Genomic DNA, 23,561 nt, shown 5'->3' on the forward strand with positions numbered 1-23,561 from the left:
AGATAATATCCTCTTTAGGTTTTCCTGACAGTAATGTATGATTTAAAGCCTGTTTGTATTTCTGAATTGTTTGAATTAGACTTTTTTGCTTTGCATGCAAATGTGAATCGGTCTGGTTACCTACTTTGGATTTGATTATTCGACCTGAAGTCTTTTTTTTTTTTTTTAAATTGATGTATTTTGTTTTGATATACTGATATTTTATTATGGGGGGATGTTTATGATGTTGTCCAGACATGTCTACGTTACAGGTGGAAATTGCAAGGAAATAAGATTTTATGTATGTGATATGGAAACAAAACAAAAAAATAGAGGGACTGGAAACTCAATTCGCAATCAAACAAAACAAATCCAGTTTAAATGCACACTGATGGAACACGCTCACTTCCTTAATTCCTCGTAAGCATGCAATGGCAAGCTACCTTCAAGCCAGTAAAACTTAATAGGGAAATGCCTCAGTTGCTGCCAATGATAGAAAGCTGAAAGGGAGCTAATGAACAATTTAATCTCTTTCTTAATCTCAAAGCAACGTTAGCTTTGCAGCATCTGAGGCGTTTCCCCTATTAAGTTTTACTGGCTTGAAGGTAGCTTGCCGTTGCATGCTTACGAGGGGTTAAGGAAGTGAGCGTGTTCCATCAGTGTGCATTTAAACTGGAAAATTTGTTTTGTTTGATTGTGATATGGAAACCGTCTTAATTGCTTATCTCGGTTCCCCCTTTCTTTGGGGTATTAGCAACTTAAGAACCTAATCTCTCTTCACAATCCTTCGGCCTTCTACCATCACCCTAGGTTCAGACCGAAGCCCCAGGGTCACCGATCTTTGTGATGAAACTTGCTCAGCATGCCAGACACTTGGAAGTGCAGCTCCTGGCTGACCAGTACGGGAACGCGGTTTCTCTCTTTGGCCGTGACTGTTCCATTCAACGGCGCCATCAGAAGATCATCGAGGAGGCCCCAGCAACCGTAGCTTCCCCCTCCATATTTGAGTACATGGAAAAGGTAGGATACGATGCTTCTTGGACACACCACAGCTTGTTTTCTTTATTGGTCTCTTCCAATTCAGAGCCCACCATTGCCAGTTACTAAATGGGAGCAGGGAAGTGTAGTTTTCTGAATGCTTAGATGATTCTTTTGTTTTACCGATCTTGCGAAGGTCTGAATTGAAAGACTTATGTGTGGAAAGCTGGAAAGCAGATTCTGTAACTCTTTAACAGGTGTGACAGTGACAGCCCAAGCCAAGATACTGTACAAATCCAACATGTTTCACCTACAGAAGGTTTTTTTCAAGGCTTATCATCCCTTAGCAAGCTTTACACCAACATATCGGACCACAGTAGGTGAAACTTGTTGGCTCCTATTTCCCTGAAAAGAAGACCACAATTAAAAGCGAAGTACCCTTGAAATATGCTAGAAGGGTTGTTAAAACTTAAAAGTAAAGTTTGTTAGTAAAAATTGATAGCGGCTCCAGTGAGGAGGTAGTACATAAAGCCTTGAGCCCAGGTGGTACTTCTGAGAAGCTGGGGATTATACATTGGAGGTGAGGAGTTTGAGATACATACTGAGCTTGGTATATATCTTGGTGAGAGTTTGATTGGTGATCCTCACAAGAACACTTATATGTAAAAATTGAGTGCCGTTTGGATAAATCCATTTTGGTGCCGGCATTTCAGCATTGCTGAAATGCCAGCGCCAAAACAGCCAAAAGTCATGCTTTGAAAAGTTTTTAAGGGATGCTGCTGCCAACTCGACACATTCTCAGCATTGCTGTTTGGCTAGAACAGGGGTAGGCAATTCCAGTCCCTTAGAGCCGGAGCCAGGTCAGGTTTTCAGGATCTCCACCATGAATATGTATGAGATGGATTTGCATGCACTGCCTCCTTGAGTTGCAAATCTATCTCGTGCATATTTATTGTGGATATCCTGAAAACCTGACCTGGCTCCGGCTCTCGAGGACCGGAATTGCCTACCCCTGGGCTAGAAGCAGCCATCAGAAAAGTGGAATGTGTCCAGCTTCCTTTTGCCGAGTCTTGAGTGCACCATTCTTTTGTTCTTAGGCCTGACTGGCTCTGATGGATCCAAACCAACATGTCCTCCTCCCCTGTACTGAAGTGTGTAGCCATATGACCTGAGTCATAGGACCGGTCCAATGTGTAGGGACTTGTAAGCGTTTTATTTTAGCTTTGAATTTCAAATATACCTATATGTTGGTCATTTTGTTAAGTGCGCAGTGTGTCTTGCGAAGACGGTGGGATATGTCAGTGCAGGAACCGTTGAGTATCTCTATAGTGAAGATGGCAGCTTCCATTTTCTGGAATTAAATCCCCGTCTCCAAGTGGAACATCCCTGTACAGAAATGATTTGCGATGTGAACTTACCGGCTGCCCAGCTACAGGTAAGTCCAAGTTCATGATAACTGTTTCCATAGCATCCCTCTAGGCTGGCACAGATGGGTTATGCATTCCTACCAGCAGATGGAGACAGAGAATACACTGAACTAGAGAGTTGCATGGGGACAGAAATCAAATCCGTCCCCACGAAGAATCTCTTCCATCCCCGCCTGTCCCCATCAACTTCAGAAATTTCCTTTAATTATGCCACTGAATTAGAGGCTCTGGTAGAGACCCATTTACAAACAAGCAAAGACACTTTAATAATTTGGAAATATTAATTGGGAAGAATACATAATTTGTAAATGGGTCTCTTCCGGAGCCTCTAATGTAGGCATAAAATATAAATGCTCCAGCTGATGAGGACCCTCAAGCTATGCCGGCTGAAGACTTCCTCTGAAGGTGCCCCAAAAAACCGCTTGGCAGGCAGCAGCAACGTCCCTAAGCCACAGTTGCTGGCACCTCAGTGGCTCAAGGATGCTGCCAGCGACTGCTATGATTAGTAGAAGGGAATTCTGGTCACCTTTTGGAGGAGGTCCTCAGCGGGCGGTGCATGGGATCCACATCAACTATAGCAAATACTGGAGAAATTAAAACAGAAATGCATTTCCTTTTCTGTTGAACACGATACAAAGACATCGACTATATACATTGCCCAAAGCTAACGTATTTCAGTCAGTAAATTTCTTTTTTTTTTTTTTTTTTTACCTTTGTTGTCTGGAGATTTATTTCTCCAGTTTCTTTTTTTTCTGCTTTTCTGTCTTCTGCAAATTCTTCTTCAATCAGTTGCTGTCCATTGGTTCCTCCTACCATGGACCAGCATTTCTCCCTCTCACTGTAGAGCATCCTCACTCTCTTCTGCCCTTAGATCCATCTCTCTCTTTTTCCCCTCTCTCCTGCACAGCATTTCTTCCTCTCTGCTCCACCCCAGTAGTAGCAGAGAAGGTAAGGAATAAGAGGTTAGCTTTCATAAACAACAAAAGATCACAGAAAGAGGAAGACAGGCAAAAATATCTGGAAAAGTTAAGAGAGGCTGGTTGAGCAGTCAGGAAAGTAAAGATAGAAATGGAAGAAAACATAGCTGACATGGTAAAATGGGGAGACGAGACATTTTTTTTAGATATATCAGTAAAAGGAAGAAGTGCAAAAGTGGCATTGTGAGACTCAAAGATGAAGGGGAGAAATATGTAGAAGCTGATAAAGAAAAGGCTGAATTGCTTAACAAATATTTCTGTTCTATGTTCACGGCTGAATCGCCGGAGCGGTATCGCAGAAGATAAATGCAAATAGGGATGGAGAAGTGGTAGATCTGATCGATTTTCAGAGGGTTGTGTTCGTAAGGAGTTAGCTAAATTCAAGGTAGAGAAAGCGTTGGGGCCGGATAGTGTACATCCGAGGGTGCTGAAGGAACTTAAGGAAGTTCTGGTGGCTCTGCTGATTGACCTTTTCAATGATCCTCTAAAGTTGTGAGTGGTACTGGAGGACTGGAGAAGGGTGGATGTGGTCCCTCTCCAAAAAGTGAAAGTAAGGAAGAAGTAGGGAAATACAGGCCTGTGAGTCTGACTTCTGTAGTAAGCAAATTAATGGAAACACTTTTAAAACAGAGAATGGTGAAGTTTCTGGAAGACTGTGGACTACAGGACTGGAGGCAACATGGATTCACTAGAGGTAGGTTTTGTCAGACAGATCTGATCAATTTCTTTGACTGGGTGACCAGAGAATTGGATAGAGGGATTGAGCTGGATGTGGTTTATTTAGATTTTAGTAAACCTTTGACAGTGTTCCCCATAGACGTCTAATAAATAAACCGAGATGGGTCAAGAACTGGTTGAGTGGAAGGCGACAGAAGGTAGTGATCAATGGAGATCGCTCTAAGGAAAGGGATGTTACCAGTGATGTGCCTCAAGGTTCTGTTCTTGGGCCTGTTCTTTTTAACATTTTTATAAGCGATATTTGATTTATTAAATTTAATATATTAAGCAGTTTACAGTACTAGTACATTAAAATGAGCTAATCCTCTCTGTCCCAGCGGGCTCACAATCTAAATTATAGTACATATGGAAGTAAGAGGTGTGCAGAAAGGTGGAATAGAAGAGAACTACAAAATCCAATATTAAAGTATAAAATCAAAGAAAATAAAAAGAGAAGAGAAGGAAAACAATAAAATTAAATATATCCAGGAAAAATAAGAATGGGAAATTAAAATGGGAAATAAAATTTTTGGGGCACTGACTTTGCACGTATGGGAGATTTCGTCCAACAGACGCTGCAGGCCCAAGAAGCAACTGATAATGTGGAAGCCATGTGGTCAACCCTAAAATCGACCCTTCACGAGGCAACTGTCCGCTACATAAAATCGGCAAATAAACAACAAAGGAAAAAGAAACCCCGATGGTTCACTGATGAGGTCTCGTACCTCGTCAAGGAGAAGAAAAGAGCGTTTCTTTCATACAAACGAACCGGGGAAAAAGAAGCTAACATCGAATACAGGACAAGGTCTGCAGCGGTCAAAACAGCAGTCAGGGAGGCCAAAGTTCAAGTGGAAGAAACTCTAGCAAAGAATATTAAGAAAGGGGACAAATCCTTCTTCAGGTATATTAGTGACAGGAAAAAGAACACAAACGGGATAGTACGCCTTAGAACGCCAGACGGGAATTATGTGGAAACAGATTCCGATAAAGCCAGACTACTGAATGATTACTTCTGCTCAGTCTATACCTGCGAGGCACCAGGGCACGGGCCACAGCTGGAAGCAAAGCAAAGCAAGGAAGACCCATTTAAGAATTTTGAATTCACGCCAGCTGAGGTTTACAGCGAACTGTTAAGACTCAAGGTGAGCAAAGCCATGGGACCGGACAAATTGCACCCAAGAGTGCTCAGAGAGCTGTGTGATGTACTGGCGGAACCGTTGGCCATGCTCTTCAATCTCTCCCTAAGTAAGGGAAGAGTCCCCCTGGACTGGAAAACAGCCAACGTCGTTCCTCTGCACAAAAAGGGATGCAGAGCAGAGGCTGCGAATTACAGACCAGTGAGTCTCACATCAATAGTGTGTAAACTCATGGAAACACTACTTAAAGGAAAATTAGACACGATTTTGGACGAGGGGAATCTAAGGGATCCCAGTCAACATGGATTCACTAAGGATAGGTCATGCCAATCCAATCTTATCAGCTTCTTTGATTGGGTAACAGGGAAGCTAGACTCGGGAGAATCTCTGGACATAGTGTACTTGGATTTCAGTAAAGCTTTTGACAGCGTCCCACACCGTAGACTGTTAAGCAAGATGAAATCGATGGGGTTAGGTGAGACACTAATTGCATGGGTTAATGATTGGCTGAGTGGTAGACTTCAGAGGGTGGTGGTCAACGGCACCCTTTCTGAGACATCGGATGTGACCAGCGGAGTGCCACAGGGCTCAGTCCTGGGTCCATTCCTTTTTAACATATTCATAAGGGACTTGACACAAGGGCTTCAGGGTAAAGTAACACTATTCGCTGATGACGCCAAAATATGTAATATAGTAAGTGAAAGCAATCGGCAGGATAGTATGACGCAGGATCTGCTTACGTTGGAAAACTGGTCCTCGACATGGCAGCTGGGCTTCAACGCTAAGAAATGTAAGGTCATGCATCTCGGCAGCGGAAATCCATGCAAAACTTACACCTTAAATGGAGAAACATTAGCTAGGACTTCAGAAGAACGAGACTTGGGAGTAATCATCAGTGCAGACATGAAGGCTGCCAAACAAGTAGAGAAGGCCTCATCCAAGTCAAGGCAAATGATGGGATGCATCAGTAGAAGCTTCATCAGCCGCAAACCTGAAGTCATAATGCCACTATACAGAACCATGGTCAGACCTCATCTGGAATACTGTGTGCAATTCTGGAGGCCACATTACCATAAAGACGTGCTTAGAGTTGAGTCGGTTCAACGGATGGCCACTAGGATGATCTCCGGGTTTAAAGGTCTCCCGTACGAAGAAAGACTAAACAAATTGCAGCTCTACACTCTAGAACAGGGGTGTCAAAGTCCCTCCTCGAGGGCCGGAATCCAGTCGGGTTTTCAGGATTTCCCCAATGAATATGCATTGAAAGCAGTGCATGCAAATAGATCTCATGCAGATTCATTGGGGATATCCTGAAAACCCGACTGGATTCTGGCCCTCGAGGACCGACTTTGACACCTGTGCTCTAGAGGAATGCAGGGAAAGGGGGGACATGATTGAGACATTTAAATATATCACAGGACATGTCGAGGTGGAAGACGACATCTTCTTTCCCAAAGGACCCTCTGTCACAAGGGGGCATCCGCTCAAACTCAGAGGAGGGAAATTTAATGGTGACACCAGGAAGTATTTCTTCACAGAAAGGGTGGTAGATCACTGGAACAAGCTTCCAATGCAGGTGATCAAGGCCACCAGCGTGCTTGACTTTAAGAATAAATGGGACATACACGTGGGATCCCTACGAGGGTAGAGTTAAGGAACTAGGTCATTAGTACTCAGACTTAATGGGGTGGGTCAGAAGAGTGGGCAGACTTGATGGGCTATAGCCCTTTTCTGCCGTCAAATTTCTATGTTTCTATGTTTCTAATCCCAGTCTATTGCAGGCAGTTCCCAAGATTAGCGTTTACAGCCCAGTGCGATTAAACAGCTCATCAGTCAAAGTACTTATCTCTTGGCTCGTGTGGTGTGATGACTGTGAGCAAGCATAAACCAACCAAACTGGTGCAGCCAGACTCCCAGAGACTACCATCTACCAAGAGAAAAAGGAAGCCGATATGGTTCTCCAACCTAGTGGCTGAGAAAATAAAGGCGAAAGAGTTGGCGTTCATGAAATATAAAAAAACCCAAGAAGAGGAGAGCAGAAAGGACTACAGGGTGAAACTGAAAGAAGCCAAGAGAGAGAGACGTTTGGCGAAGGTACAGGCGGAAGAACAAATGGCTAAAAATGTAAAAAAGGGAGATAAAAATTTTTTCAGATATATTAGTGAAAGGAGGAAGATAAAAAATGGAATTGCTAGGCTAAAAGATGCTGGGAACAAATATGTGGAGAGTGATGAGGAGAAAGCAAATGTGCTAAACAAATACTTCTGTTCTGTGTTCACAGAAGAAAATCCTGGAGAAGGACCGAGATTGTCTGGCAAAGTTACATGAGAAAATGGAGTAGATTCTGCGCCGTTCATGGAGGAGGGTGTTTATGAGCAACTTGAAAAACTGAAGGTGGACAAAGCGATGGGACCAGACGGGATCCATCCCAGGATACTAAGGGAGCTCAGAGAGGTTCTGGCGAGTCCTATTAAAGACTTGTTCAACAAATCTCTGGAGACGGGAGTGATTCCTGGGGATTGGAGGAGAGCGGATGTGGTCCCTATTCATAAAAGTGGTCACAGGGATGAAGCAGGAAACTACAGGCTGGTGAGCCTCACTTCAGTTGTTGGAAAAATAATGGAAGTGTTGCTGAAAGAAAGGATAGTGTATTTCCTTGAATCTAATGGGTTACAGGATCCGAGGCAACATGGCTTTACAAAAGATAAATCGTGTCAAACAAACCTGATTTAATTTTTTGATTGGGTGACCAGAGAGCTGGATCGAGGACATATGCTAGATGTAATTTACTTGGATTTCAGCAAAGCCTTTGATACAGTTCCTCATAGGAGGCTGTTGAACAAACTTGAAGGGCTGAAGTTAGGACCCAAAGTGGTGAACTGGGTCAGAAACTGGCTGTCGGACAGACGCCAGAGGGTGGTGGTTAATGGAAGTCGCTCGAAGGAAGGAAAGGTGACTAGTGGAGTCCCTCAGGGTTCGGTGCTGGGGCCAATCCTGTTCAATATGTATGTAAGTGACATTGCTGAAGGGTTAGAAGGAAAAGTGTGCCTTTTTGCAGATGATACCAAGATTTGTAACAGAGTAGACACCGAAGAGGGAGTGGAGAATATGAAAAAGGATCTGCAAAAGTTAGAGGAATGGTCTAATGCCTGGCAACTAAAATTCAATGCAAAGAAATGCAGAGTAATGCATTTGGGGATTAATAATAGGAAGGAACCGTATATGCTGGGAGGAGAGAAGCTGATATGCACGGACGGGGAGAGGGACCTTGGGGTGATAGTGTCTGAAGATCTAAAGGCAAAAAAACAGTGTGACAAGGCAGTGGCTGCTGCCAGAAGGATTCTGGGCTGTATAAAGAGAGGCGTAGTCAGTAGAAGGAAGAAGGTGTTGATGCCCCTGTACAGGTCATTGGTGAGGCCCCACTTGGAGTATTGTGTTCAGTTTTGGAGACCGTATCTGGCGAAAGATGTAAGAAGACTTGAGGCGGTCCAGAGGAGGGCGACGAAAATGATAGGAGGCTTGCGCCAGAAGATGTATGAGGAGAGACTGGAAGCCCTGAATATGTATACCCTAGAGGAAAGGAGAGACAGGGGAGATATGATTCAGACGTTCAAATACTTAAAGGGTATTAACGTAGAACAAAATCTTTTCCAGAGAAAGGAAAATAGTAAAACCAGAGGACATAATTTGAGGTTGAGGGGTGGTAGATTCAGGGGCAATGTTAGGAAATTCTACTTTACGGAGAGGGTGGTGGATGCCTGGAATGCGCTCCCGAGAGTGGTGGTGGAGAGTAAAACTGTGACTGAGTTCAAAGAAGCGTGGGATGAACACAGAAAATTTAGAATCAGAAAATAATATTAAAGATTGAACTAGGCCAGTTACTGGGCAGACTTGTACGATCTGCGTCTGTGTATGGCTGTTTGGAGGAGGATGGGCAGGGGAGGGCTTCAATGGCTGGGAGGGTGTAGATGGGCTGGAGTAAGTCTTAACAGAGATTTCGGCAGTTGGAACCCAAGCACAGTACCGGGTAAAGCTTTGGATTCTCGCCCAGAAATAGCTAAGAAGAAAAAAAAAAAAAAAATTTAAATTGAATCAGGTTGGGCAGACTGGATGGACCATTCGGGTCTTTATCTGCTGTCATCTACTATGTTACTATGTTACATCCAGATCAGATCCCTTCAAATGAAGTAGAAACTGGAAGATGATGACTGGATCCAAACGCAAAGCAGCAGAATCCAAGACCAAACCCAAACGGGGCATTGGTAGAAACCCCGGAGGCTGGATGCAGGCTGGAAGTCGGCAAAGAAAGCATTCATTGGCCACATCAACCCTCAGATGATGGCAAAAATCTGCCCCAATGATGGTCATCAAGCTGCGACGGAACAGCCGTCCAGAATAAAGAGGGAAGACAGCAGGAAGCAAGGCCCCCAACCGTCAGACAAACGTTCCATAACAGTCAGTATCGGTGGTGGGCCCTAAGTCAAAATCCACACAGAGCAGAGGAGCTTAGATCCACAGTCTCATTTTCAAACCTTTGGTGGAAAGAGAAGGAAGATTAGACCACGATCCTCTGTATCTCGCCATCACAGGCAGTAGGGGCTCGGCTGAACAAACGCCAACGGTCTAACTGGTCAAGTTAGAACGGCCACAGGATTAATAATAATTAACTAAAACCATTAGAGAAGTTAAAAATTGTCAGCAGGGTAAAAAATCTTAAAAAAAAGTAAATGAGAAAAAGGATTTAAGTAAAAAATCTTACCAAAATTAAAAAACAAAATAGATAAATAATAGAGGTAATGTAGATGACGTCCTAATCGGACTCCATCTTGGGGGGAAAAAAGTGATGAAGGTGCTGTCGGGTAAGATTTGCCTCTCTTCAGATGACACCAAAATCTACAATAGAGTAGACACCCTGCACGGTGTGAATAACGTGAAGAAAAATCCAGTGAAGTTTGAAGAATGGTCTGGAATTTGGCAGCTAAAATTTAATGCTAAAAAATGCAAGGTCATGCATTTGGGCTGCAAAAACCCAAAGGAATGGTACAGTTTAAGGGGTGAAGAACTTAAGTATACGACAGAAGAGCGGGACTTGGGTGTGTTTGTATGTGATGATCTTAAGGTGACGAAACAGGTTGAAAAGGTGATGGCGAAAGGTAGAAGAATACTAGGTGCCTAGGAAGAGGTATGAGCAGTAGGAAAAAGGAGGTATTGATGCCCCTGTATAAGACTGTGGTGAGACCTCATTTAGAATATTGTTTACAATTCCGGAGGCTGCACCTTCAAAAAGATATAAACAGGATGGAGTTGGTCCAGAGGAAGGCTACTAAAATGGTGTGTGGTCTTTATCATAAAGCGTATGGGGACAAACTTAAAGATCTCAATATGCATATGTCTAACTTGCAGTCCAATGTGTGGAAGGCTTCTCCAGCTGGTGATGTATTGGGGAGGGAGTGGGAGTGGGGAAAAGTTGAGAATCATGATGGATGATAAATGTGGAATTTGGAGGCAATATTTGGGAGGAATTGAAGATGAGGGTGTAGGAGAACTTTCTTAGGCAGGAATTGAAGATATGGTGGGTAAGTGACTAAAGCCTGAAGCTCTCTGATACTTCTGGTGGTCATAATGGCAATGAAAAACATCATCTTCCAGGTGAGATGCATGAGAGAGGCTAGGATGAGAGGTTCGAAGGCTGGCATCGTGAGTTGGGAGAAGGCGATGTTAAGGTCCCAGGTTGGATGAGGTGGACATAGTGGTGTGGAGATTTGTAAATCCCCATATAAATATGAGAGACTTGTTTGTTCACAGGATTGCAGTAGGCAGTGATTGCTGCTAGGTGAACATGACTGGAGGAAGTTTTAAAGCCAGACTGTGACAGATGCAGGAGGTAAGTCAAACTTATGAAGAGGTGTGGTGTATATATTTACGAATCTCCACTTATCACTATGTCCAACATGCAAGCTGGGACCTTTAGAGTGGAAGGATCTCCTGGAGGTAGGTTTTCTTGCGGAGTGGACAAGTGTGATTTTTTGTGAGTATGGGAAGGGGCCTAGGAGGCTATACTTGATATCCTCCTGCTCAGCCTCCAGGTGGTCTGGGTGAAGCAGGTGACCATTGTTGTGGGAGAGTAGGTTTAGGTGATTGCCCAGTGGGACTGGATAATCAAGCAGAAGAGAAAGGAGTGGAAATGGAATTGCCTAGGCCAGTGTCTTGAAAACTTTTTCAAGCCGGGGCACACTAAACGTAGTGCACTAAATGGTACACTTTATTGAGAGAAACTTTACCTGTGTCTATATCAGTGTTTTTCAACCTTTTTACAGCCGTGAACCGGCAGAAATAAAAGTATTATTTTGTGGACCGGCAAACTACTAGACTAAAATTTAAAAACGCTGTTTCCGCCCCATCTCCGCGAGCTCGGTCACCTCAGTAACTATAGAAAAATAGACAAATATAGTGTAAAATATAGACAGCAGATATAAATTCTCAAAACTTACATGTTTTGATCGCTAAATTGAAAATAAAATCATTTTTCCTACCTTTGCTGTCTGGTGATTTCATGAGTCTCTGGTTGCGTTTCCTTCTGTCTTTGTATCCTTTCTTTCATTTCTTTCTTTCTGCACTCAGGACCAAGAATTGTCCCTTTCTATTCCCTCCCTCTTTTTCCTTCCTATGTCTTGAGTGCCCCCGGTGCCTCCTTCCCATGTCTTTAGTGCCATCTTATTATTCTTGGCTATTAAAAACATCTTGCACTGTTAGAAGGACTTATCTAAAGTAGAATACATTGTATGGTGGAACATGGTATGCATAACCAACAAATTTGAAAGTGTAATAGCTATTAGAAGTTCTCAGCAGTCTTCCCTTGATCTTGGTGACTGTGTCTTTCACCTTGTCCCCAGAGAGGTTGTTGGCAGGAAGTATTGATGAGGTAGTTGTAGAGATTGTCCTGGAGGTGCAAGGTGATTGAGCTGAAATGGCTTTCACAGCTGCATGGGTAGAAGTCTCCCCACTCCTCTCCAAGCTTCACTGGCTCCCAGTATACTCCAGAGTCCTCTTTAAATGTGCCTGCTTAGCCTTCAAGATCCTACATGGCGCCTTCCTCCCGTTATCCCACTCTTTTGGAATTCCTCAAAACCACACTCCACCAGACCCTCCCAAAAACTGAAACTATCATTCCCCTCTATAAAAGGTATATCCTGCGCAGGAAAACTTGGAACATCTCTCCCCTTTAGAACCACAGAACTCTGGAACAATCTCTCATCCCCACTCAGAAACTCAAGCTCCTTCCAATCCTTCCGCAAACACTTGAAAACTTGGCTCTTTGCAAAAATCTAATCACCTCCCATTCTCCAGTATTCTGTCCCTCTCTTTCATCTTAGTCCCTCTCCTTTATCCCTTATTGTAGTTCCTTTCCTCTTAACTCTGTAAACCGTGCCGAGCTCTGCGCTTGCGGAGATGGCGCGGTATACAAACCTAAGGTTTAGTTTAGTTTAGTTTTAAGTATTGTAGGCGGCATAGGCTATGCAAATTTTCTATACAAAACGGGGAAAGGGAGTGATTGTCAGTTAAAATATCCTGGAACATGGTTGCAGGAAGAGGGTTGGAGGGTTCTTGTTCTGCTGGACGCCAGGTTGACTCTTCCAAGACATGATAGGAAGCGAATAAGCATAAGGAGTGGGCAGGGAGGGTGAGGGGAGCCTCTGAGATGGAGAAGGGGAGGATCTGGGGATGCACAGCACAAGGATGATGCGGAGCTGGAGGAGAGCTCTGGCACAGTGGACCTGTTACAGATACCACAAGTGTGCCTGTATATTCTCTGCTTGTCTGTGGAGAAAGTCCCTTATTCCTTGTTTGTGCCTGGCTAGTTGCTATTGCCCTGAGTAAACTGATCCCATGAGCATAAGAAGTGCAGCCTGCCAGACTGATCTGGCTACCTGCTGCTTGGGTTGATGCTAGGCCCTTGAATTTTCCTGTGTGTGCATATAGTCTTCCAGACTACTGTTTTTCTTGCTTACATATTTATGTATAGCACAACTTGCTGGCCAGACCCAGGTTTATTCCACTGTTTGCTATTTCTGCTGCCCTAACGCACAACCCTTTTTTTCTGGTTGTATTGAATAAAAGCAGAATATATTGTCGTTTGATGAGAGGGTAGATGCACTGTTAAAATTACTGAAACAGGAGGCAGAAGGCAGCTTATGTGCTGCTTAACTCTCTGCTGACATACATTTCCTCCTGGCTTATTGCTTCCTGCATGCGCCCCACACTGTCGGCTATTCTCTGGAGCACCGAGCTTCATTATATGATCATATTATGGCTGCCTTCCTTGAGTGCTGTCTTTAATTTACTTTATGCATTTTCCTTCATCTGTATAGATTGCTATGGGAATTCCCTTGCACAGGATTAAGGATATTCGCATCCTCTATGGAGAAAAGCCCTGGGCTGATTCCTCAATATCTTTTCTGAAACCAGTAAAAGCCCCAAGCCCCAGAGGTCATGTTATTGCTGCAAGGATTACCAGTGAAAATCCTGATGAGGTAAGTTGTTTTTAATATACATGACTTAAAGTGATTTTAAGTATATACTGCCAGAGGAGGAGGAGGAGGTTGGCAGGTATGATAGAAACATTTAAATATCTGTTGAGCTTCACTTACGGATAGGGAACTTTTGGACAAGAAGGTCAGAGTCAAAGGTCCATGGTATTGCTCAAAGGAAATCTAAGGAAAAAATTTACTGAGTTAGTGGGTTACGGGAAGAATGTACTAGCAGGTATACATCAATCAAAACCTTGACTGAACTTGAGGTTTCTATGGACAGATAGAGAGAGTGATGATAAGAGCCAGGGAGGGAATAGATGAAAATTAAGTAGGGGGATGAAGTGATGCAGGTTTGGCCATCTAGAAAATCTGAGTCTGCTGACAATTACTAAATTACTGTGTGTTAACTCTATAGTATGATACACAAACAATATTTGGCCATTTCTGTAGTGCCTGTAGACTGGTACAGTTAAATTCTTCACAGATGGTTATATCTCACTGTGACCAGCAGATGGAGACTGAGACCAAAACTTGTATATTAGATGAGGCTCCCCCTAACCATCCCGTCTTTCTCAGTCTCCAGCAGAGTGGTAAGACTAAATTTGCTCCACCTGTTAGGACTGTTGGAATTTGTCTTAGGGCTCCTGGTCCCCTTTCTTGCTGGATAGAGCTTGGATGGGTCCTGTTTGGGGATCCGCCCAACCTCGGGGAATGTTAAACCTGGCGGGTCTCATACTAGGTCCCTCCCCCCACCTTCCTCCACCTCCCCGCATTTTTGTAGAGGTGCCTCAGCTGGTAGCCTGGCCACTGATATGGGTCAGGCCTCCGGCTTAGACAGCCAGTGGAGTCTCTTCTAACCAAGAAAAAAAAAAAAAAAGGGCTCATTCTGTATCGCTTGATAAACTGGTATAGTTCCTTAAGGATGGGTTATATACCTCAGTGCTACCAGCAGGTGGAAACTGAGAACAAACTTGTATATCAGTATTGGAGAATGACACGGTGGCTGTTACCTGCCAAAACTGGGGGGGGGGGGTGCTCACTGTGGGCACAGGGACAAGGCCATCCACCGCCCCATGGAGCTGTGAATGGCCTTGTCCCTGCAGTTAAGGGAGGGAACGCGCACGGTCACCTCTCTCCTTCCTATCTACCGAATCTATCTCCCTTCCTTCCTCCCCCTTATCTTTGCGGCGCTAGTAAAGTAACTGCAGTCGTGTGTGTGTGGGCGGAAACTTCTCCTCTGATGCCACTTCAAGTCGCGTGTGTGCGGGTGGAAGCTTCTCCTCTGACACATCAGTGGAGAAACTTCCGCACGCGACTGCAGGCAGGCTTGGCCGGCTTTGAGCAAGTTACTTTTACTAATGAGCTGCGAAAGTAAGGGGGAGGGAGGGAGATTTTGAGCCGCGCGAGGGGTGCTGAAGGGCGATGAGCTGGCGAGAGGGAAGGGTGGTGGGGAGAAGAAGCCGAAGGGAAAAATTGGGGAAGGCAGAGTGGGCAGAAGACGCTGAAGGGAAAAAATGGGGAAGGCAGAGTGGGGAGAAGGCGCTTTTAATATTTATTTTAGTATTTATATACCACTTATAATAGGCTGTCCTAACTTTTTCTGCCAAGCTAACCGGGCACCAGTCTGAATGTTGGCTGCTTTCTGGTTAACTTCAGGTAGCCGCACATTCAATGCTGGAACCTGGACATGACCTGACACTGAATATCTGGGATTAATTCAGCCTACAGCACCCACTGTTTGTTTTTTAAGCCAGTTACAACTGCAGGCTGAATATCTACTTCAAAATGTATTTATTTTAAAAATTTCTATTCCGCCTATCAACTAGGCATGGTGGATTTCGAACAGTAATGATATTATTTGAGGGTAATCATTCAGATGACTCTCAAAGAACTCTCTTTAATTGTCATCTTTTAACATTTATTTTAGTATTTATATACCACTTATAATCTCTGAGTGGTTTGCATTCAGGTACTCGAGCATGTTCCCTATCTGTCTGGTAGGCTCATACTCTAATGTACCTGGGGCAATGGGGGGTTTAAGTGACTTGCCCATGGTCACAAGGAGCAGGGTGAGGTTTGAACCCACAACCTCAGGGTGCTGAGGCTGTAACTCTAACCACTGTACCACACACTCCCCGCATATCTACATGAACACTCTGCTTCTTACAGAATCGTTTTAAAAACTAGAGAAAGTTCAGCAAAGTTTCAGTACACTTCCTTTGGACACACTGCTTTCACTGTGTAACTGTGTTATCAGACTATGGGTGTGCAAGAGCCACGCTTGAGGTACGGAAGGGTGTATCCAGCATAGTTTCCAGCTCTTTGGATGCTTGAGCACTTTCAGTATTAAAATCAAATTCTTCACTTTGTCCAAGGAGGTGCAATTTTTTTATGAGCTTATGAAAAAGTTGTTTGTTAAGGTCTTAGGTTGGTGGTGTCTCAAGTATAAAAGTTTGTTCCAAAACACACTTTCACAAAAAAGATACAAAAAATGTCATATACAAAGTAGACAGTGCTGCTTTGGTTTAAATGGGACAACTAAAACAAGAGGTCACTCAGAAAAACTGAGAGGAGACAGATTCATAACGAATGCAAGGAAGTTCTTCTTCACTCAGCGGGTGGTAGACACCTGGAACACGCTTCCCGGAGAGGTGATAAGCCAGAGTACAATTCTGGGGTTCAAAAAGGGACTGGATGACTTCCTGGAAGCGAAGGGAATAACAGGGTACAGATAGAGGTTTACCTTACAGGACACTGAGCAAATAGGGTATGGACATTTTAGGTTAGGTAGGGAACACTTTCAGGTCATGGACCTGGAGTGCCACCGCGGGAGCGGACTGCCGGGCACGATGGACCCCCTGGTCTGACCCGGCAGAGGCAATGCTTATGTTCTTATGTGTTTCAAAAAATGGAGGAAAAGCCTCAGACTGAAGCCCTCCCACCACCACAATGGTGGTCCAAGGTGGTTGGGTGATAACCTCACTGGCAAAAAAACCTCCATTGCACTCCCAAAGTATAAAAACCTTAAGCAGGACTGTTCAGGAGATGCGTTTCGGCGTCCCGTTTAAAGTTTGATCGGATTGTTTTACACCCTGAGGCAGCAGACTCGTGAAACGCAGGCCACCGTCGTTGTACCGATCAACTGAAGATAAGTTGAAAGTTTCTTTCTTCTATCAACTTGCATAGACAGCCCTTCTTAAGGTTTTTAATACTTTGGGAGTGCAATGGAGGTTTTTTGCCAGTGAGGTTATCGCCCAACCACCTTGGACCACCATTGTGGTGGTGGGAGGGCTTCAGTCTGAGGCTTTTCCTCCATTTTTTTGAAACACATCCCATTTAAACCAAAGCAGCACTGTCTACTTTGTATATGACATTTTTTGAATCTTTTTTTGCGAAAGTGTGTTTTGGAACATTATTGAGTTTTCACATATCCGAGTTTATTTTGTCAAGTATAAAAGTTTAACATTATTTGCATTCAAGAGGATTGGGGTTTTTGGGGTTTTTTTTTTTTTTTTGACTGCTGTGTTTACATTTTGTATGCACTTCCTTTCTTCCTCTTCAGGGTTTCAAGCCAAGTTCAGGGACTGTGCAGGAGCTGAATTTCCGTAGCAGTAAAAATGTCTGGGGTTATTTCAGCGTAGCGGCTGCTGGAGGCCTACATGAGTTTGCCGATTCTCAGTTTGGACACTGCTTCTCTTGGGGAGAAAATCGTGAGGAGGCTATCTCGTCAGTATCCCTCTGTAGTTCATCATTCCTGCCCCTCTCCCCTTATGTGTCTGCATGATTTTATAATTTTGCTTTTTCAAAGAATGGGGCAAAGGAAATATATCCTGGACCCCCCTCCCTAGTTGAGCTCAGAAATGAATGCATAGAATATGAATTCAGTGTAAGGAACTGTGTGAAGCCTCATGTGCCTTTGAGATTTGTTAATTTCAGATTCTCGTTTCATTATTATACTGTCTGTGAATGATTTTCTTATACTTTTGGGAGATTTCTGTAGGAAGTTGCAAGCATAAACACACACAGCTCTGTCTTGCTGACAACCTGTATGCATATCTTTTCAAGGAATATGGTCGTGGCCCTGAAGGAACTGTCCATTCGTGGGGATTTCAGAACCACAGTGGAATACCTCATCAAGTTGCTGGAAACGGAGAGTTTTCAGAATAACGATATTGACACTGGATGGCTGGATCTTCTTATTGCAGAGAAAGTGCAGGTAATACCATTGAAAATTCAAAGCTAAATGTGAAAAATAATTTGCCAAAATAACATACGATCCACTCAAGGCAAATTAATGAAGATGTCTATCACTAAATGAAGGACATAGTCTCGGAACACCACAAAAGGGGATCATATAGGATTTCACCCCTAATTTCAGTGGTGATGGCTCTCCTAACTACTCTTATGTAGCATATAGAATAATTTATTTTGTCTTATGTAGCATATAGAATAATTTATTTTGTCTTAAATTTTTCAAACTTTTCAAAATCAGACTTAATTTATCAATAATTTTAAATATCAAGTTCATTTTTAAGTCTTTAAATATTGTATTCTAAAAAACTCTTTTTCTTTCTTTGTTTAGAACCAACATTTACCCCCTGTTTTACAAAGCCGCGTGGCAACGGCCCCGAAGCCCTTGAAATCTCTATGGACTTCGGGGCCGTTAGCGCAGCGCAGCCACTAGCGCGGCTTCGTAAAACAGGCCCTTAATCTATGTCAGAAAAACAAACACTTATTTAAGTGTCAAAAAGTGCAGCAGTCATATTTGCTGAACATTCGCTAAGCACAACGTGGTAATCAAATTAGTGATTTTACAGGCATGATGTCACTCATCTCGCCATTCGCTTGTTGGCTTATGCTGGCCCAAACTGCATAGTGTCAATACCGACGGGTCCCGTTTCGCCGCGGATCGTGGCTTCCACGGGGTTCTTGTCGGATTATTTTTAGCATATGGGCTCTATGCAGTTTGGGCCAGCATTAGCCAACGAGCGAATGGCGAGATGAGTGACATCATGCCTGTAAAGTCGCTAATTTGATTACAGGGCTGTGCTTAGCGAATGTTCAGCAACACGATCGTAGCATTATAAAAGTTTAGCAATATGACTGCAGCACTTTTCAACACTTTCGATGTAATATGCTGTCCTTTCATCTATTTCTTATGTAATAACTTGTACCCTCACTTCTTGCATTCTGTAATTTGCTGATTGTCCAGCCTTCTTTGATGTGAACCGCCTAGAAGTCTTTCGACTGTGGCGGTATAGAAGAATAAAGTTGATGTTGTTATTATTATCTAATATAATAAAATGGTAGGACGCGCATGCGCACTAAAAAAATCGTGTTCCCTGATCTGTCGCAGTTTTTTAGTGTGCATGCGCGGGTTGTACGTCACCGATGTTCCTCCTCCACCATGCAACGCAAGCCATGTCCGCCGCCGGCCTTGAGCTACTGGGGGCCGGCGGCGCGAGCCGCCCGGCCGGTGCTGAGGCCCCGCCTCCCGCTTCCGCCCTACACGGCGACGCCAGACCCGGACCTACAAAACGCTGAGGCCCGTCTTCCGACCTACACGGCGCCGCCAGATCCGGCACCACAAAACGGCCCTCACATCCGCGAACATGCTTGCCATGGAAACAGAGGGGATCAGGAACTAAACATAGATTTAAAAAAAACAAACAAACAGTGCACAACGACAGAGACACACAGACACTCACAGAAGGACAGGGGGCTAAAGAGACAGATTGAAAAAAAATAACAAAACACTAAGGAGAAAGAGAGACACAGGTAAGGAGTGCTGCTGGGCAGGGGGAGCAGGGAAGAGGGTCAGGGGGAGAAAAGAAGGAGTGCTGCTGGACAGACAGAGCAGGGAAGAGGAACAGGGGAGCAGGTAAGAAGTGCTGCTGGACAGGGTGAGCAGGGAATAATGACTGCGGAGCAGGGAAGAAGTGCTGCTGGTGCTAGAATAACGTTTCTATGACAGGGGGAGCAGGGAAGAGGGACAGGGGGAGCAGGTAAGGAGTGCTGCTGGACAGGGAGAGGTAAAAGGAAGGGAGAAGGCCTACTGCTGGACAGGTGGAACAGGCAAGGGGTGATGGTTGACAGCCGAGGAAAGAGAGAGACAGAAAGCGGTCATGAGGAGAGAGAGAAGAAGAAAGAAATAAAGACACACACATCTATTCTAGCACCCGTTAATGTAACGGGCTTAAAGACTAGTTATTAAATAAGTGTTCGTTTTTCTGACATAGATTAAGGGCTCCTTTTACTAAGGTGCGCTAGCGTTTTTAGCGTGCGCAAACCACGCGCTAAACGAGAAATACTAACGCAAGCTCTATGGAGGCGTTGGTGTTTAGCGCGCGTTTGGCATTGTAGCGCGCGCTAAATCCGCTGTCGCACCTTAGTAAAAGGAGCCCTAAATGTTGGTTCTAAACAAAGAAAGAAAAAGAGTTTTTTTTAGAATACAATATTTAAAGACTTAAAAATGAACTTGATATTTAAAATTATTGATAAATTCAGTCCGATTTTGAAAAGTTTGAAAAATTTAAGACAAAATAAATGATTCTATATGCTACATAAGAGTAGTTAGGAAAACGAAGGATTGGCCAATGAAAGAGCCATCACCACTGAAATTAGGGGTGAAATCCTATATGATCCCCTTTTGTGGTGTTCCGAGACTATTTCCTTCATTTAGGGCTCCTTTTACTAAGCCACGATAGGGCTTTAATGTGCAGAATAGCGCATTCCGCAACGCCAACATTGAGCTGGCGTTAGTTCTAGCCGCGTAGCGCGGGTTTAGTGCGCACTAAAATGCGTGTGCTAAAAACACTAACGCAGCTTAGTAAAAGGAGCCCTTAGTTAGATTTTACTTATCTAGTACTAGCCTGGGTTTGATTTTGATTTTATTTCTTATATACCGCTATACCGTGAGGTTCAAAGCGGTTTACAATGAAGATAGATTAAAGATACATTAAAATGAAATAAATAAAAATGGTACTTTGGATTTCCCTAGCTGTCCCGAAGGCTCACAATCTAGCTAAAGTACCTGAGAAAACAATAAATAAAAATAAAATAAATTAAATAAAGTAAATTCCAGTCAGACGATAGGACGATATGCCAAGGAGCGAAAGCTGATATGATCCTTGAGCCCTGATGTATGCAGCCAAGCCAACACACAATATTTCAGCCATAAGGTTTCCCAGGAAGTAGTAATGAGTGCTAAAATGCAGGCATGTCATTTGGATCAGAGTCAATGCAATGCTAAAATGCAGGCATGTCATTTGGATCAGAGTCAATGCAATGCTAAAATGCAGGCATGTCATTTGGATCAGAGTCAATGCAATGCTAAAATGCAGGCATGTCATTTGGATCAGAGTCAATGCAATGCTAAAATGCAGGCATGTCATTTGGATCAGAGTCAATGCAATGCTAAAATGCAGGCATGTCATTTGGATCAGAGTCAATGCAATGCTAAAATGCAGGCATGTCATTTGGATCAGATGACCTCTGCAACAGCCAGACAACCGCCACTGTCATCTCGGTGCATCAGCTGCATTAAACGGCCAACTGCCACCATTCTCGGATCCGATATCAAGCATGGTATAGAACCCTGCTGGATCAGGGAAGGGCGGAGCTGTGCTCTTAAGTCTCTGCCACTGCTTCTGCTGCCTGCAGCTGGTTTCAGTGTGGCCCCGGCGTCTCCTTGTGCTCACCGTTATCCCCTGCTGGATCGGGGGAGGAGCGGAGCTGTGCTCATCAAGTCCCTACTGCTGATTCTGCTGTCTGCCGCTGGTTTCGGTACGGCCCCGGTGTCTCTTCGTGCTCAACCGATTAGCCCCTGCTGGATCGGGGGAGGGGCGGAGCTGTGCTCTTAAGTCCCTGCTGCTGATTCTGCTGCCTATCGCTGGTTTCGGTGCGGCCCCGGCGTCTCCTTGTGCTCAACCATTAGCCCTTGCTGGATCGGGGGAGGGGCAGAGCTGTGCTCTTAAGTTCCTGCCACTGCTTTTGTTGCCAGCCGCTGGTTTCGGTGCGGCCCTGGCGTCTCCTTGTGCTTACCGTTATCCCCTGCTGGATCGGGGAGGGGCGGAGCTGTGCTCTTAAGTCCCTGCTGCTGATTCTGCTGCCTATCGCTGGTTTCGGTGCGGCCCCGGCATCTCCTTGTGCTCAACCATTAGCCCTTGCTGGATCGGGGGAGGGGCGGAGCTGTGCTCTTAAGTCCCTGCCACTGCTTTTGTTGCCAGCCGCTGGTTTCGGTGCGGCCCCGGCGTCTCCTTGTGCTTACCGTTATCCCCTGCTGGATCGGGGAGGGGCGGAGCTGTGCTCTTAAGTCCCTGCTGCTGATTCTGCTGCCTATCGCTGGTTTCGGTGCGCCCCGGCGTCTCCTTGTGCTCAACCATTAGCCCTTGCTGGATCGGGGGAGGGGCGGAGTTGTGCTCATAAGTCCCCGCCGCTGCTTCTGCAGTCTGCCGCTGTTTTCGGTGCGGCCCCGGCGTCTACTTGTGCTCACCGTTATCCCCTACTGAATCGGGGGAGAAGGAAGGAAGGAAGGAAGGAAGGAAGGACGCAGGAAGGGCCTCTGCTGAAAATGCACCATTCTAGGCCTTTAGGTTTGTAGACAGTTATGCTGTGATTCTATAACCGTCAAACTCCTCCTTTCCAAGAAGTTTTCTGACTCGCCCGAGTGAAAATTAAAAGAAAAAAGTGCAGAACCCTGTAAAACTATGAATAAGGTATATGAAAGGAACAAAATAAACTAAAAACCAACAAAGAAAACTAAATATAACTAAAAACTTAAAAATATAAGAGAGAGACACTGAAGCCCAGGTCTTACTCAGGCAACATTGCTCAAACCTGTGGGGTTTTTTTTTTTAATTTTTTAAATCTAGTTTTCTTTTCTGATGACCCATAAATTTGTTTCCAGGCTGAGAAACCGGATACCATGCTTGGAGTGGTCTGTGGCGCTTTGAATGTAGCTGATGCCTTATTCAGAATCTGCATGACAGATTTCTTACACTCGCTTGAAAGGTAAGTCACGGATTTGTATCATTAGTCCTGGGTCACCAGTGCTGCATGTGAAGAGCCTGAAGTATTCTTGCAAATGTTCTAGTTACTGTTTCTCACAGGTGTATCAGTCTTAGAATACAGAACAGCTGTGCAATGCAATGATGTAGAATGCCATGAAGTTATTCTAGAAGTTAAAAAAAAACCCAAAAAACTGTGGATGCTGATGTGAGAATGATTTATTATAAGCTCTTTCACAATAAAAATACAAATGTAATAGTCCAACCGGACCCTACACAGTCCGTGTTTCGGCGAACACGCCTTCCTCAGGGGTCCAATTAATGTCAGATACACAAATAAAGAAATGGACTAAGCATATAGTCGGAAATGACTGAAAACAAGCCAAAATGACACAAAAAAAATCGTTGTTCTATATATTACCATTCTGTGCAGTCAACAGAAAAAGAGAGGTGCTTGAAAAAAGCATTACAGTCAAACCTCGGTTTGCGAGTAACCCGGTTTGCGAGAATCTCAGCGAGAGGGAGAATTAGAAGGGCTTGAGCATGCGCAGATGCATGCTCAAAGCCGGCAGAGGCAGGAAGAAGATCTTCAAACGGCACCGGCACGTCCTGTGGTCTGCGTGCCGGTGCCAGACGTGGGGGTGAGTTAAAGTTGGTTGGGCGGGGGGGGTGCCTGTTCTCGCGCGGGGGGGGGGGGGGGAGGATGCCGATTCGAGCCGGGGGGGGGGGGGGGGGGGGGAGCGATGCCGGTTCTAGTGCCGGTGCCAGACGGGGGAGGGTGAGTTCAAGTTGGTCGGGCGGGGGGTGC

General features: G+C 44.5%; 1 protein-coding gene across 7 annotated transcripts in view; it reads left to right on the forward strand.

Moving 5' to 3' along the window:
• ACACB (acetyl-CoA carboxylase beta) overlaps positions 1-23,561 on the forward strand; it is a 272,288-nt gene that overhangs the window by 70,564 nt on the left and 178,163 nt on the right. For all 7 annotated transcript variants that reach the window (XR_004540311.1, XM_033954376.1, XM_033954378.1 and 4 more), the window contains 6 exons: positions 790-999; positions 2,222-2,392; positions 13,584-13,745; positions 17,308-17,471; positions 17,811-17,961; positions 22,654-22,757. Coding sequence is in view for 6 of the 7 variants with exons in the window: in XM_033954376.1 (XP_033810267.1) it covers positions 790-999; positions 2,222-2,392; positions 13,584-13,745; positions 17,308-17,471; positions 17,811-17,961; positions 22,654-22,757 (962 nt within the window). In the remaining variant the exon portion in view is untranslated. The remainder of the gene's footprint in view (positions 1-789; positions 1,000-2,221; positions 2,393-13,583; positions 13,746-17,307; positions 17,472-17,810; positions 17,962-22,653; positions 22,758-23,561) is intronic.

The sequence above is a fragment of the Geotrypetes seraphini genome, chromosome 8 (assembly GCF_902459505.1).
Source record: "Geotrypetes seraphini chromosome 8, aGeoSer1.1, whole genome shotgun sequence".
NCBI lineage: Eukaryota > Metazoa > Chordata > Amphibia > Gymnophiona > Dermophiidae > Geotrypetes > Geotrypetes seraphini.